Source organism: Anoplopoma fimbria, chromosome 19 (assembly GCF_027596085.1).
Source record: "Anoplopoma fimbria isolate UVic2021 breed Golden Eagle Sablefish chromosome 19, Afim_UVic_2022, whole genome shotgun sequence".
In the NCBI taxonomy this organism is placed as follows: domain Eukaryota; kingdom Metazoa; phylum Chordata; class Actinopteri; order Perciformes; family Anoplopomatidae; genus Anoplopoma; species Anoplopoma fimbria.
In genome coordinates, this window is record NC_072467.1 from 12,846,766 (window position 1) to 12,863,278 (window position 16,513).

At 41.7% G+C, this 16,513-nt stretch overlaps 1 protein-coding gene across 2 annotated transcripts; it reads right to left on the minus strand.

The window, feature by feature from the left end:
- Positions 1 to 1,795: 1,795 nt before the first annotated feature.
- ca5a (carbonic anhydrase Va) lies at positions 1,796 to 16,074 on the minus strand. Of its 2 annotated transcripts, none has more exons than XM_054620141.1 (7): positions 15,563 to 16,074; positions 11,040 to 11,237; positions 9,938 to 10,056; positions 7,527 to 7,622; positions 7,254 to 7,316; positions 6,146 to 6,304; positions 1,796 to 5,252 (listed from the first exon to the last, which is right to left on the minus strand). In XM_054620141.1, the coding sequence occupies exons 1-7, from the start codon at positions 15,702 to 15,704 to the stop codon at positions 5,091 to 5,093; spliced, it is 939 nt and encodes a 312-aa protein (XP_054476116.1). In that variant the 5' UTR covers positions 15,705 to 16,074; the 3' UTR covers positions 1,796 to 5,090. The 2 variants fall into 2 exon arrangements, with proteins under 2 accessions (XP_054476116.1, XP_054476117.1); XM_054620142.1 differs by lacking the exon at positions 15,563 to 16,074 and adding an exon at positions 11,389 to 11,479.
- Positions 16,075 to 16,513: the final 439 nt, after the last annotated feature.

The following is a 16,513-nucleotide window of genomic DNA, read 5'->3' on the forward strand; positions in this document are numbered from 1 at the left end:
ACAGCGGGAAGAAGAGTTCTTTAATAAGAACCGGCCTTCTTCATCTTCTTCTTTTCATCTCTCTGCTTCACTGATGGACTGTTGGCGAGGTCCCAATTGGTTTAAGTTTGCACTGAACTTTGTTAAAGGGTGAGTTCACCCAAATAATAATAATAAAAACGTACTTAATTACCTCTTTTTGTATCTAGCAATGCAGATAGTTGTTCAATATTCAACAGCAACATCCCTTTCTACAAACACATTGGACCTATTTTCTACTGAAAGTAACAGAGAAATTATTGCTGGTTGAATTCTTTTATAAGCCATTTGGTGCTTAAGAAAAAGTAAAAGGGTCACCAATGTTAGCAGGTTTCATCCTCTGTGTACCATCAATGTCAATGTACAACATTTCATGGCCACCCAACCAATAGTTGTTGAGCTACAGCATATCAAATAGAGACCAAAGAAGTACTAACTTTTAGAAACGCATAAATGAGTCACACCGTTGCCCTGGGGGACTATTGCCCTAATTATAATGAACACACACACTTAAATTCATGTAGACTCAATCACACATGCACCGACCTGCTGCTGTAACAAACTGCTAGTGCCCCAAAATGTATACACAAGTCACACGTTTACGGGGGTAAATTCGAAATTCAGAGCTTATCTTGTGCCTTGTCTGTCCACATGGAGACAGTTGCAGGCACTAACAATGCTAGCAGTGCAAACAATAACAAAAGAGCTAACAGTGCTGGCCTGAGTGGGCGCTATGCTAACGAGACATCGCAGTCGGTTGGGATGTCCTTTTACATAGCACATAGTTGTTGGATGCTATATTACTTGGATTAACATATAAAGAACATTTAAGTGACATTAACTGTTAACTGCAGAGCCCAGATTGACCTCTTGAGCTTAAAAGAAAGAAAACATTTTATAATGAGCAGTCATAGAATAGATTTTGTCCCTTTACAAGGGGAGCAAATCAGTGCTTTTTCAACCTGCCTTTCATTGCATCAAACAGGACGACAGTCAAATGTTTAAATGTCCAGCGGCATTCTCTCTCAGAGATCATTCCGAACATCCCAAAAAAACAAAAAATCTACACTTAATGTTAGGCCCATTTCAATCGCCGTTACATTTTTTTCCTCTCATTTACCTCCTACAAAAGACACATGAATGCTTAGAGTCACACACATTGTACAGTTCAAAGCTTTTTGGGACTCCAGTCAGTCTGTCCATTCATACAATACAGGGAAGCCCAGTAGAGACTGACTGGTGGGTCCCTGTACACTCAGACGAGCCAAGCACAACAAACACAGCGAGAGGTCAGCTTCAACCGGCCGCTTCTGTGGTTTGAATCAAGTGGAGACCTAACCCCCCCAGCCCCCCTTGGCCGTGGTAAGAAGCGTATAAAAGAGGGTAAACAACCCACCCTGAGGACCCCAGGCGTCTGGGCGGGGGCCACCAAACATCCCCTCTCTGTGTCAGGGGGCTTCAAAGGTATCGCCGGGGATAGGGTGGGGGTCGAGACGGAGAGGCAGTGGTCGAAGTTTTTTTTTATTTTTCTTACTTGCTCCTGGGCTGGTTCATGCTCAGAGAGGAGTCGGATCAGGTGAGAGGAACAACGGGGATGTATACATTCCTAAGAAAGCAGCACCTTTAAAGGCCTCAGACTTTCAGGTTTGGCTGTAAGTTATCACAGATGTCATGGCAACGAAAGTGCATCATCGCAACGCACTCACTTCTTAATTTCTGCTCCCGTCAGGCACAAATTACATCAACAAAAAAGGCACAGATACACATGTTTCTGACATCACACGTTATTTTATTGTTAAACTTCATCTATTAATATATCACTTTCTATAATTTTTTATCTACATCATGTGACACCTTTGCCCCCCACCCAGGAGCTGGAGTCTCTGTGAGCAAAACACATCCTGGTTGCTCAGCTGGAAGGGGCCCTATAAAGAGCCATCCAGGTGGAGCAAAGCATGCTGGGAGGGGAGAGGGGCCCCCTGTGAAGCCCTGCAGGGCAGGAATGTCGGCTGCCTGCTAGACAAACAAACTATATAAAATATGCACCACATACAGTGTACAGCATACACCTGCTACAACATCACACTGAGCTACAGAAGGCAAGGAAAGCTGTACCAAGAGTGTAGAACGGCAAGATGACAGCATTCTGTAATACTTTAAAGTTTTAGAGAGGCAGACTGATACAAATCAGGAGAGGATTAAAAAAAGAAAAAGAAAAAAATGCAAGAACAAAGAGATGTTAAACTCCCAAAGATGTAAAAAAAAAAAATGCTAAATTGATTTTTATGCCTTCCAGCTTTTGGCAGAAAATGCCAGGCAGACATTTTTCTATATATTGAACATTTGTACTGGAATATATTGATATACATTGCATTCAAAAGTGGTTTTTTTTTTCTTTTTAAAAGCCATTAAAAAAAAAAAAATCTAATTTACACGAGTAAAATGCCATGAAACACAAAGGCACATGAAGATCATGGTACACATTTCAAATACGTCAACAAAACACGGCTGTACAAGATGAAGGCAGTGCCGGGTCCCTTGTCTCCATGTTAGTAAAAAAAAAAAACCAAAAAAAACATTGAACATAGATTCTGTATTGCATCATAAAAGAAAAAAGAAAAGGCAACCGTGCAACATTCCCAGAAGTGGCATCACACTCCTTCGGCGTCTCTGCAGCCTTTCGCGACGACTTAACATCCCTCGGAGCACATTGCAAAATCTTTTCGACGCATATCCAGTTAAGTCTATTCAGCGTGGGGGGGGCTTCCTGCTGGGTGTGTGCCTAATGGGAGCGTCCATGCAGGAAGGGGGCAACAGCTATTTCTATAGTGGTGGAGGGCCAAGTTTGGGACAGTTGCATTGTTCCTTGGGGGATTATAAAATACAGCCAGGAGCTCTCAACCCAATTGTGCGTTTGCATATAGACAAACTCAGAGAGTTTGTATATATAGCCAGATACATGTGACTTGTAGTGCAATCATAGTTTCCCGCACTAAAGAATATCTGAGAAATTTAACATATCATTTCAAGTTATGCGTGTTCAACTCTGAGCTTCCTTTCCCCTTCCTCCTAACCTTTTCCTCTCTCTCCCTGTCCTTTCGACAAACCTCTTCTTTTCTTTTCTAGTAGTGCTGCATAGTGAGATTTCAATCGGGTGTGAGCCAAAGTTGCCCAGAATTCTTTACATGATGCAATGTTGATGATGAAACAAAAGTATAATGACGCAAGTACATCTGTTGCCATACTTGTTAATTTAGTGAAGCTGTTTAGCTTTACTATAAACCACAAAGGCTACGATTTCTAACAGCAGCTGCTGTAACGAATGACAATTTAACTTAAATACGGAAGATTAACCCCAGGAACAGTCTTCATTTTTTTCTCAGAAAGACCGATGAAAGATCCTGAACGAGAGATTGCATTGAGTTAGGGACAGTGAGCCACTATAAATAATATTTTTAGACACCAGCTGGACAGGCAAGGTGATGCACAAGGCTGCTGTGGTCAGTTTGTCCCACTATGTCACCTGTCACTCCGGCCCTACAACAGCTATTCATGGTATCCTTAACATTCAAATTTAAAATACATAAAAGCAGTTTAGACTAGTTATAGATATTTTACATTACAGTACAGTATTCTCAATTCTTTTAGTCCTTTCTCAAACCAAAACAGTGACATTTTGATTTTACTATCATGTTACTGTGCTTAATGTTAGCCGCCAGCCAAAAGAAATGTAACCAAACCAGACGGACTGATCATGTTCCCTCCAGATACAGACTTGATTCAATCAGCCGACCTGAAAGTCTAGTCACGTTACCGGTTTATCGAATTTCCCCACCATGTCCCTGAACTCACTGGAGTGAAGCACAGCGGTGTGTGTGTGTGTGTGTGTGTGTGTGTGTGTGTGTGTGTGTGTGTGTGTGTGTGTGTGTGTGTGTGTGTGTGTGTGTGTGTGTGTGTGTGTGTGTGTGTGTGTGGAAGCTCTGCCGCGTCGCAGACTTGACTGATTCCACTGAGAACACTTTGCATGCTCAATCGCACGTTCAGTGACTGGTGTGCATGTTTGAGTTAGCGCAACACAGAGAATATCTAAGGCACTGTGGTTATGATAGTTGAAACTACAAAGAAATAATAAAAAAAGTCAAGCTACTTTCAATCAGAATATTCGTAAAATGCATGTTTGTGCTACTGTAACCTGGCATGTTTTTGTGTATTAGTAACATATTCATAGTTCTGAATAGAAGGCCAAAGGCTCGGAAGAGCTCCTTTAAATCTCTACTGTGTGTGAGGGATGTCACAAGGTGTCTGAATGTCAGATGTATCGTATACAGTATAATCTCTTTGTAACAGATTTAAAAAATAAAATACATTCTAATCATCTTATTAATGTATCGATTACAAAATGAATGATAAACCCAACAACCCAGCATACATGATTTAAAAAAACAAGCCCTTGATGATATCAGTTATATATTGTGTAGTCTGTTAAAACCTGGGCTTTCTGCTGTAAACCACCAGAAGCTGCAGACCTTATATCGATAAAAACATCACTTGGAGAGTCTACTGTAGTACAGACTGCAGCCAGCATTCGGTGCTGTTGAGTATTTACCTCAGCTCGGCCGTTCTCTACACTGAGCTAGAGGTACAAATCCCATGTATAGTAACCAAATGACCTGTTATCATATAATAAACACAATTCCTGTTAATAAAGTTATTTAAACTGCATATCTCCCCAAAGCAACCACCCCTTATTAGTTATTGGTCAGCAAAGCTCAAAACTAAAATCTGTAAAATCCAAAGTATCCCTACATCGTCCGTGTAAAACTGTTTACGGTTAGTAATAAAAAATAAATAAATTATTTTCACTCCTTGAAAGAAAAAATGCAATAAGTATATAACTGAAAATCCTGTGAGGAAATGTCCTTATACTTAAAAAATATGGTTTCTGCTTCAAATGGGATGAGACAGAGTTAAAAAAAAAAAAAAAAAAAAGGAGAGTGTTGCCAGTTGCTCACAGAATTTAGTTTTGGTCTCTGTGCGTAGCGGTGTTACTGGGAGTACTGGGTCCAGCAGCGTCAGTGGGTGTGCTTGTCGCCTTCAGCCTCCTGTAGGAAAGGAGTGAAGGAAGAGCGGACGGTGCGGCCGCAGAGCGACTGCTGCACACGGAAGTTGTTCACCATGCTCTTCTGTACTTCCTCCTCAGCCGAGGTGAAGAGGAGGCTCCGGAAGACGGCCAGCTGAAGGGGGCAAGAAAGATGGTCAGAAAAAAAGGACTAAGAGGCTTTGACGGGGCTTATACAAAACATACACAATTCAAGTGGTGGTTCTTGACAGAAATTTTGTAAAAACATTTTTTTTTGGCAACTAAAAGGAGGATAAAGCTGGCGACACTTGGCAAAGTAAACCGAACTTCCACGCTAAAACGGAAAGCACATTACAAATTGACGCAATGCAGAGAGCCCTAGTTTAGGTGAAGAACAAGATGTGTAGCAGTTTCATGCTTTGAGGCACAAAATGCTACCATACAGGTTGGCTCAGCTAAGTGCATCTCAGTGGACACACCCTGAAATGATCAGGATTGTTGCAGTGTGGCCGCGCTACTGAAAACCGATTAACGTTTAGCTTCTGTGTCACCTTGAAAGCTTAACTTAACTTTTTGGCCACTTGGAGGCAGCAGAAAAAGATTTGATAGTAACCTCAGAATTTGCTATTGTCAATAGCTGAGCAAACAGATGACTTTTTTCAAAACACACATCAGTAAGAAAAGTTGGCCGCCTGTTGAATTTAAGTCCAATATTCAATCTCCTTTTAGCTATGTTTTGCTGGCAGTAATGGTAGTAAATGTACAGTGGAGTGTTTAATATTTCCTGTTGCTCTCATCTTTGGACATATAGTCATCAGTAACCTGGTTGCTTGCATTTATCACGTATACTGGGATATGAATGACCCGATTCATCGTAACCCTATTGGATCATAACCGGGATAAGCCTCGTGAGCACGTTTTTCATATCCTTATTAACACAGTCCTAGTCATTTGATCCATTACCGTTATAAAAACTGTGGTTTGCAGCAGCTGCAACACACACACAGACACACACACACACAGACACACACAGACACAGACACACACCTGGTCGTGGCTGACTTCTATGTGCTGCTTCATAACAATCCAGGAGACGGACTCTGTCAGAGGGGGCGTTGTCAGAGAGCCGTGGTAGGTCCAGTAGTCGTCGGTGTTGGCGGGTAACAGGCAGGCAGGGTCGAACCTGGTGAACTCCACTACACTGTCCTGCAGACAGGCACACAGGGAAAAAAAACACACACAGTCATGTAAGTTGAATTATTTTAATGGGGCAAGAGGCAATAAAGTTCGTAGCTTTTACACAAAAGGTTCTCTGTTGAAATCATTTTAATACATAATCAAATATATATAATATAATGGATATTAAATATATATGAAAATATAATACAATTAGGATATTAAAATATTCATATACTTATTATCAAAAATGTGCTAAAATCCCAATCTGTTCTCGGGACTTCAGTATCATTACAGCACAGACCGATACAATGACAGGAGACTGACCCGATTATCTAAATACTACAACCATCATTATCTAATCATTACCCAATATAAAATATGTCACACAAATAAAACACAATGAGTGTATTATACAACAGCTGCATTTCCACCATTTGGACAAACACCAACCTTATCAGACATTATTAGTGATAAGCAGAATGGTAGCAGTGATGTGAAACACGGACAAGCTCAGTCACCTTAAACATATTTTCAGAAAAATATTTTTGTTTAAGACTATCTTGAGACAACCTCTATTAGTAACTAATAAGATATGCATTGTTTTAGCATTAAAAAGTGTTTATGATTAAGTAGTATATTCCTGAGTAATAAATAAAGTAAATTAATGTATGAAGTACATCTTTGGCACTTTACTTCCCACTACCTTAAAAGGCACTGTAGTTGTGTAAAAAAATAAATAAATAAATATAATATATATATATATATTATTTATTTATCTACCAGTGAAGTGTCTTTGAATTTTGCCATTCATTACATCATTTTAAAGGGGCTTTATAAGGGTGGATACATTTGGTCTCTGGCACATATCAAGGATTAGCATCTCATCTTCAAAAGACAAAAATGTGTGTGTGTGTGTGTGTGTGTGTGTGTGTGTGTGTGTGTGTGTGTGTGTGTGTGTGTGTGTGAGGGGACTCACCTTGTGTCTGATAGCAGGCAGAGCGTCTACCAGTTTCTGCAGCCCCTCGTGTCTCTTTCCCACCTACACAAAGGATTAGACCTTAATCCGGATTGCAGCCACAATTTAAACTGAAAACACAACACATACCACGTAACGTACACAGCAGTGCCTCATCTGCGAACTGCATAACGTGCACGTGTACAGTGTCAATGAGCTAGACTGAAACGTGTCTGTGTGCATCAATCAATGCGTCCTCTCTAATTATTGCAGGCACCTCAAAGTGTGTTGTACCTTAAGAAAGACTCCAATAACAGCCAGTCCGTTCTCCTCCATCACTGCCTCCTCGAACAAACTGTACCTGTCAGAGTTCCAGTGGACCAAGTGGAGCTGTGAACACACACATATCGTACGTCACATCATGAGTCTGTGTCTGTCTGTCTGTGTCTGTGTCTGTGTGTGTGTGTGTGTGTGTGTGTGTGTGTGTGTGTGTGTGTGTGTGTGTGTGTGTGTGTGTGTGTGTGTGTGTGTGTGTGTGTAACCTTAACCTTGATCTTTTTAACGCCTCTGCCCTGATCCTCGGCCCACTCATTCTGTCCTCTGGATGACCCACTAATTCCTTCTTGCCTTCTTTACAAAATAAGAGTTTATTTTTTCAACTCAACAAAAACTATATGGTTAACTCAGATAAACAAAAAAAATGGAGAATAGATTCATAGAGAATTGGCCATGGCGCTGCAAACTATGTAATTGTTGTAGATGAAGAAACTTATAGCTACTGTATGTTAGACCCCATATCACCTAAATACAATAAATGGAGGTACAATTAAGTACATGTGGCAATTAGGAGCAGACCTTTTTTTGTGCAAATTCAAAACTACCATTCAACTGTGTTTGAAAAACCAACAGAAGGCATGCTTTTAAGTCTTTTTTCTAAGTTTGGGTATGGACAATACATGAAGATTAATTTATTATTTATCCAGTAGATTTAACCGCAGCCCTAATCTTTGGCACATTGTCACCAACTGCAACAAAGATAGCACACGCAGAGCTTTCTATAAGCGCCCCCACATGATCTATAATTAAGAGTCTTTATATTAGAAAAATGATTGATGACAAAACACACTCAGAATTGCATTGAGTTCACCGTCAGGGGACTTCCCCAATAATTAAGATCAGTGTATAAAATGGAGCAGCTGCATTAGAAGGTGTCCCTCTAGCTAGCTTGCTACTCCATATACTTGTGGAAAACCCTGACAGAGTCGTCAGTGAGAGCTGTAACTTGATCCTCTGCGCACACACGCATGCACAGAGATTGCTGAGTGACGACAATAATGACAGGTACACATTCCCAACAAGGGCTTGGAAGAGGACAAACACACACACACGCACACGCACCGGAACCTGTTGTTACACAAGTTAATGGAACACCATGTAAAATAGATGAACAAGGCTGGACAACAGTACCAGTGTGTAACCCCACCCGCTGAGAGACAAATACACCGCCTGTGTTTGACTTTGACTTTATTGATTCAAAGACAAATGCCGCAAAGATCCTGGCAGAACGCCTGGTACCAGCCATACAACCGGCAGAATGTAGACGGAGCACGATAAAGATTGTTCTGCTCAAAATTTGTTTAAACTGATACAATACTCTCAGTACTTTTCCACAAATTTCAAAGAGGGCACGTGAATAGAAAACACATGGGACGGCAAAAGTAAGTCAACAGCTACAATGTTTAAACAGTGCAGTGTTTCGTTTATTTTCTTATTTTAACCCTCAACAGACAGTTTGGTCATGGGAAAATTAACTGCAGAGGAATCACTGCATTTTATGGCTCTCTCTATCACCTATTTCACAACCTGCTTTCTTTAGCACTACATATATATCTTTTTCCACTGAATGGCCTGGTCACATGGTCACACACGTCACAAGCACACACCTGCCATACATGTGACTGGGATGCCTTTGTCCTTAGCATGCTACATTAATCCAGCTACAAAGCTATAGATGCCAAGATACTGCTGTTACAAGTAATGAGACGTCTGTGCGGCACCACGAGTCTAAAAATGAATAAATAAAGCTTAACACGCTGTGTTCCTCTGTAGCACAGACTGTGACATTGCTACCTTCGCTGTCTTGATTCAGGACGGACATGAATAGCAACAGATTACAGATTTCTTTTTTCAAATTGTGACTCACACACATAATGAGAGGCCTTATAAGGATGAAAAAAAAAAAATCAACCATCTGGAAAATATATATATTTTTTAAACGATGCAATGGAGAAACCTTTTTTAAATGACTTCATACATGGAAACTTGGATCTAACTTCATTGTTTAGAGTAACAGATCTGCACTCTCTGTTTATGTTTACTGGCAAGATATTATCCCCAAAGGTCATGGGAAAACATTGTGATGTTATTTCGTGGTGATATGCCTTTGCCTCGACACAAACACTGTTGCAAAAAAAAAGTGAATTTGTGTCATTGTGTTCACCCTCTGTACATGCTCACAATATTGCGAGGTAGATAAAATAACATTTCGCAAGGGGTAAATTCAATTATTTTATGTGATATTATTAAGATTATCCTTAAAATTGCACGTATGTTCTTGACAATATAACAGAATATGCAGCATCTCAGTGTCCCTGCAGGATTGATACCTGCTATGTGGCTAGTGGATGCACGTTAGAGCCCAGTACCTCTGCAGGGAACAGCCTCCTGTCCACCGTGTGCTCCGACCCCCAGGCGTTGCTCTCACCCCAGTGGAAGTGGAACTGGCACAACCTGAATTTGTCTTGCAGGGGTCCTCCTTTCAGAGCTGCGCCGCAAAGTAAAAGGACATACAGATCAGTGTTCACCTTGACTTTACGGATTTCACAATCCATTCAAAAAGAATGAAATGGTTGTCCTCCAAAAGAAGAAACTGATCTTATTCCCGTCTAGTGTTTGTTTCCTCCTACCTAAAGGAGGAAATGATCCCACACAGAGGACAGGTTGTTCAAGCTTTAGCAATGACCTAAAAACTTCCAGGAAAGATTGTTTAGCAGAGGCCACAATCACTTGTGCAGCAATTACTTTTTATTACGCCTGTTAACTGTTTATCGATGGCAGTAATACTACCAACAGATAAGAAGGAGATACTGCAGTCATTGTTGTCGTCATCCATACGGGGAATGAATCTGTAGTTAAAGTACGTGCAGTCATGCCTCGATCACACCGTTCTAAACATTTCACTGTTATAAGCCTGCTTAGCTCTGACGGCACATGGCCACCCATAAAGGGGTTAATTTTTGCAGCTTTAAATCCTTTGTAATTTGATTTGATGGTTTGGAAAGCATTTTCAGGTGTTGCCCAGTAATTATACCAATAATGACCAACACTTCCCAGACAGACTGTATAGTGGTTGTTGAGGTCAGGACACACATGTGGGTCACATGACAGTCATGGGACTCACGTGACGGTTGTGGTTTTTAAGAGCAGCTTTAAGTGTAGCATTGATTACAGGATCTTCCTACGGGGGGGGGGGGCTCTTGAAGGGGAGTGGGGGGATAAGCCTCTTGTGCAGATCAGAACAAGACTTCCTCTTGCTGAGATTTCCTTTAAATCCATTCAGATTTAAAGAGAAACTACCGACTTCCTTAATTTCTAGTGGTCAATAACGAGAAACTTTCATGGAACAAACCATTATTTTGCTTTCAAGATCTCTATAGGGGAATTAATGAAGTAGCTTTTAATACATATTCAGGTTTTTTTTTATCTTTTAAGACAATATAGATTCAGAAGACATAAAAGAGCACTTACTGGACTTGTCTGTTGTGTCATCATACTCGACCAGAAAGGAGTAGCCGTTGTTCCAGATCTGTTGGCAGGTCTTCGGGTCGTAATCGGTGACCAGGGGCTTCAGTTCCGAGTCGAAGACGCTCTTTCGCACCACGATGTCGATGGGGGACTGGCAAGCTCCTCCTGGCACCGCGAGGGGTCCCTGCCACATGGGATGCACTGGAGGAGGAGGAGAAGGAGGAGAAGAGGAGAAGAGGAGAGGAAGAAAATCAATGGAAATTTTGATGGAAAAAATGAAGGGAAAAAAACAGAACTTCGAACTCCTCACGAAAAGGTTGAATAAAAATAAAATAAAAATGCTGACACCTACTTTTGCAGTACTCGGCTGCTTCCTGCATTGTAAGACAGTCCATTTTGAACCCAAAAAACAAATCAGAGTTGCCTCATTAAACGAACACAAGAACTACACAGTGTCTGAGCTAGACAGACGCACACGATCCTTCCTTCTTCCTGGAGCCGTTTGAAGGAACTGAATGAAAAAGGAGCAAGTGAGCAATAGTACTTCCTTCTAGTCTACTTTTTTTTCTTTCCCTAAAAGGATATTACAAAATAAAGAGAGAAGTAGGCTGGCTGTACAGAAAGTGACACGCGGAATGTTCTGGCACACCCCCAGCTCCCCTACACAGCAGGGAAATCTGACCAGGACCTCTGGCCGGTCAAACCGCCAGCTCGTGCCAATGTCTGTCAGCGGACCTGACTTCTAATTACCCCAAACTCCCTACCCCACTCCTTCTTATTTACCCTTGAAATCCAACCGAAAAACTTCTACTCCACTTATTAAAATGCTCTAAAGCTCAGTTTAAGGAATTGCTTCCCTCCCTCTCCTGACCGAGGGTTATCTACAGAACGACTTCTTCAGAGTGCTGTTGTCAAAGGGGACAAAAGCAGTGCAGTCTTTTGTTTATTCCTCTCCATTCACCCAGAACGGGGCTTAAGGATTCCGCTGAGAGCCAAGCAGAACAGGTCTGACTGGGAGATGACCCTCATGTTCATCAGATTTCACCGGACTCTTGTTATTCCGCAGACACACGATCACTGCATTCATGCTGTTTCCCTGGATTAGTGGGACAGCTGTGAAGTTCTCCTGCCACTGTGTAGCTCTGTACAGCCCCTGAATAAAGTGCCACGTGATCGCCAGATGCCTGGAATCAGAATATGACAAGTGTGCATGAGGAGCTCCGAAACGCCAGCTGAGGCTCCCGCATAAACAGCCTGATTCCTGTGGTATATGCATTTGTTCTGCTGTTGTGTCTTTGTGCAAGATGCTCGTCCCCTCAATTCAGTCAGGATGACTATGGTTTTCCTCAGGACAGCACAGCGAGATAAGCGATTACCTTGACAACATGTCCGAGCTGTGCTGGTTCACACAATCCCCAGTACGAGCCTGTGGCACGAAAAATGTCCACATCTTGTTGTGTTGACCCATTTTTTCCCTTAAAATAGTACCATTTCCAAGGTTCCTCTGTTTAGGTGATGGAAACATAAAAGTCCATTAGCTGTTTCACAATTAACACCTTCTGAGCAGGAAGATCTTTAGTGTAGAGCAACAGCATCAATATTGGTTTGCATTAGCAGTAAAGGAACTCAGGAAAAGTAGGAAAGCGGGGGTAATAACACCACTAACGCACAGACCACACATTTGCATAACAAATGAGAGGAATGGCGACATCCTCCGTTACTGAGAGATGGAGCACAAGATGAAGTGCCCAAAAACTGCAGTTCCTCAAATGGCCACTTTAGGCTGGCTCCAAAACAGAGTTAATACCCCAAAAACCCATGTTTAAACACCCAACCTTACAGCCTGGTGCTACAAATGGGGTGAAATTGTATGTAACTCAGCTGCTTAAATTACATTAAGGCTTAAAGTTATACATAATTAAGGGAGTTGCCAATTTTAGTGACAGGTGGGAGCCGTCTCAGGTGGCTGGCTGCTAACTTTCTGCTCTGCTGCGAACCCAAGCCGGCCTCAGTTCCACTGACGATCCACCACGCCTGATTTAGTGTGAATGCAGCCTGAAAGTGTGAACTTGAGCATGGATGTTGAAACGCAGAGATTCAGTCACAAGATACAAAAGGTAGAGAGCTGAACAGCCTTTAAGAAAGAGCTCTCTGTTTATTAGCAAGCACAGACACAAATGTGCTGAACCAGTTAGTTAAGCACAAGACACGCCTCGTTATACTGCCAAGCATGTACAACATACACCTGTGTGTACATGTCACATTTTCATTAGTAGGCTGACTTATAACTGCATAGTATCTCAACTACTCAAAAAATAAGTTGACTAAAATGGTAAAAAAAAAACAGTTTGGCAACCAAAAGCTGATGCCTGGTTGCCAGCCTTTAAATTTAGCAAATTAATTTTCCTGAAAAATGAAAGTGCATCATAACAAAATCATGTTGAGAATCCAATATTAACATATAGTATTCCTGCTAATTGATTTGAAACATTGCCCCCAATGACACCAAGCGATTTTAAAAGGGATGGATACTTTGGTGTAGATAGTGTTGCAGCTCTCACACAGTCAAACCCTACTGTATGAAAAATGAATGCAAATCAGTGGCTGATTCAACGACAAGGAGAACACATTCAAAATCTGTAACATTATTGTACGCCTTGGAAAATCAGGGTGCATCAATGTAAAGTATCAGATGACATCAGTTGTTCTCTGAATTATCCAAAGACAATTACACTTCTGCAGATTAAAAACAAAAACTGTCTGCATGGCAAGAGTAAGAGTAAAGTAAGTGGAAGTAAGTGTTTAAGGTCTTGTTTACTGAACTAAGGTTTTCTGGCAGCACTAACTCTCAGGGTGTTTGCCGCCCCTTACGAGTTCTACTCAAGAGTTTTTAGGTTATCGACTAAAGTAAAGGATAAGGTGTTGGGTTTGCTAAACCTACTGAAGGAGTAACCTTTTTTGAGATGAAGTTGTCATTGAGATGCTCGCATGTTGAAACGACGGCAGAAGGCCTCCCTACTTCACTGAGGAAAAGGGGACAACAGAGATGTCCCTTTACAAAGACAAATAGCATGAGGACATATCAAAGGAAAGGCCACTGGACGGACAATAAACCTCATTTCTAGTGGACAAACCAAAAGTCCTCCCATAAAAGGTTTTGGACAGACTGTGCCCTTTACAACAAGCTTGTTAAAGTTAAATATGAACTTATTTTATTATCATGGCTGAACATAAAAGTTCTACTGCACTGGCCTATTTTTCCATTTGCAGTCGTTTTTCTGTTTTTGCATGTTGACTCTGATGTTGTTATTGGCATGAGATGGTGAACAACACAGGGTTATGTTGCTGGGTGCGGTGAGGATGTTGTTGGAACTTGTCAGGCCAGTTTAGGTGACTACAATCGTTAATATGAAGGCAAATGACTCATACCAGAGGTCTAACATGTAAAGGAAATAAACGCTCTGCTAGCTGCATGCAAAAGGTTTATCATGACTGAGGGTGTTTTCTATAAATCCAATGTTCATTTTGGGAATTTTAACATGTTCTGTTACGTCTATCACATGATCTGTCTAGGTGCTCTGTAGTGGTGCAGGAATGAGACCAAAAAAAACTAAAACTAAAATGAGTCAGCATTCTTTCACCTCCAGTTCAATGGGTTTTTGGTAAGATCCCTGAAATAAGCTTAAGAGATTTTAACGTTTTAAATATGTCACTAAATAGCCAACTTGTGTTTTCGAAAATGCCTTTGCTAACATATGGCAATCATGCTGTAGTCTGTTTACAGCCTAATGGTTTTTTTTTTACCGATTTTTTTTTTATACAATCCTCCAGCAAGTATCATAAGCTTGTGTTTGTGCCACTACGCTTATTATTTGCAATTATCCAAAATCCAAAAGGAAAAACCCCATTGGCTTTTTGTTGAAGGAAACAATGTGATGCTCACTTCCTGGTTGGCCTACTAAAAACAACCGTGGACCCTGCAGCATTCTACATGTGCTTAGAATTATAAAAGTGGCAAAAACAGTCTCTAAATGTTCTGTGTGCATCAGAAAACAACATCCCTAAAAATCTACATAACGTAGTGGCTTGACATACTGGCCACAATGTAGGTCAAAGGGTTTCAAGTGGCCCCTATAGGGACATCAATGCTGGTTTGGAAAACCTGGAGGTCTGTCTCAAACACAGCTGAGTCAACAGAGTGCGTCCGATCCAAATCCAATGATGATGCAAATCCAGCCCGGACTTTCCAATGCTCCCAATGCACGTTTTTTTTTTGGATGACAACAAAAGTGACCATAAGCTAACTGATGCTGTGTGTGTGACCCCACAACGACGGGCCTTTGACACTAAATGAGAACCCCAAAACCCAAACCACCGCCATGCTGACACTAATAAAAACACTGCCACAGCTGGCGGTAATCTCTGACGTTAAGACGTCCTCTTTAAAGCAGCACGAGAATGAGCCGCCGTGTCAAAACACGATAAACACGGAGTAGCTCCAGCAGCTTGGACGGCCCAGTACTCACTCTGAGACAGCACATATTTGCTTGAGCACGCCGTGAGGTTGCATCTCCTGGCCGGCGTTATTCGGGGACTCTTGGCGTGCCTGAGGAGCTGTCGGTGGAGCTGTGAAGCGAGGGGTCTCACGACGGACGACAGAGTCACCATGTTGATCAAAAGCTAACGTTGACAGCTTCGCAGCGCGCGCGGGCTACGGGATGCGCTTCAACGCCCTTTAACGTCTTCCGTCGCGCGGTCTGTGACCTGGGGCTCGCGGGTAGCTCGCGGGGATCACGTCACCACAGTCAGCTCTCGGCTCGGAGCCCGTTCGACACTACAGACTGTCGCCTGGCTGCTCTCCTCTAGTCTCTGCCTTCCAACCGTTCGCCTGGAGGCGGGGGAAGGGGCAGGTTTTCGCTGAACACACATTCAAAATGGGACCGCAAAAAAAACAATAACAACCGTTTTCCCCCTGAAGCTGTTGCGTCAATTTGACCCGGTTAAACGGTGTCCTTGGCCGGACCGGACACTCGGTAGATGATGATAAACGGCCGCTGTAGAAAAAAACTGTTTGCTCTGCAGGACGAAAGGGGAGGGGGAGAGGGGGGTCGTCCTGACCAATCAGCGAGCTCCACTGAGGGGCGTTAGTGAAGAAGATGATGATGATGATGATGATAATAGAGACAGTTTTAATACAGGTTGTTTATATAAATACGAATAAATTAAATGTGTACATTCCACAATCGTCTCATCATCATAATAACGTACTGATAGTTATACATGAAAAATAGAATAATAGCAATGTAGTAATAATAATACCTTGTTTTGAGCTTTGGATCGATTTACCAAACAGCACAATGTCAATTTTCATTTCTTTATTATATTTATTTCATTCTTTTTTAAATCATTTTATAAACTCGATCTGAAACAACGAATCATATTATTATACTCCTTTATTGATCCCCATGGGGGAAATT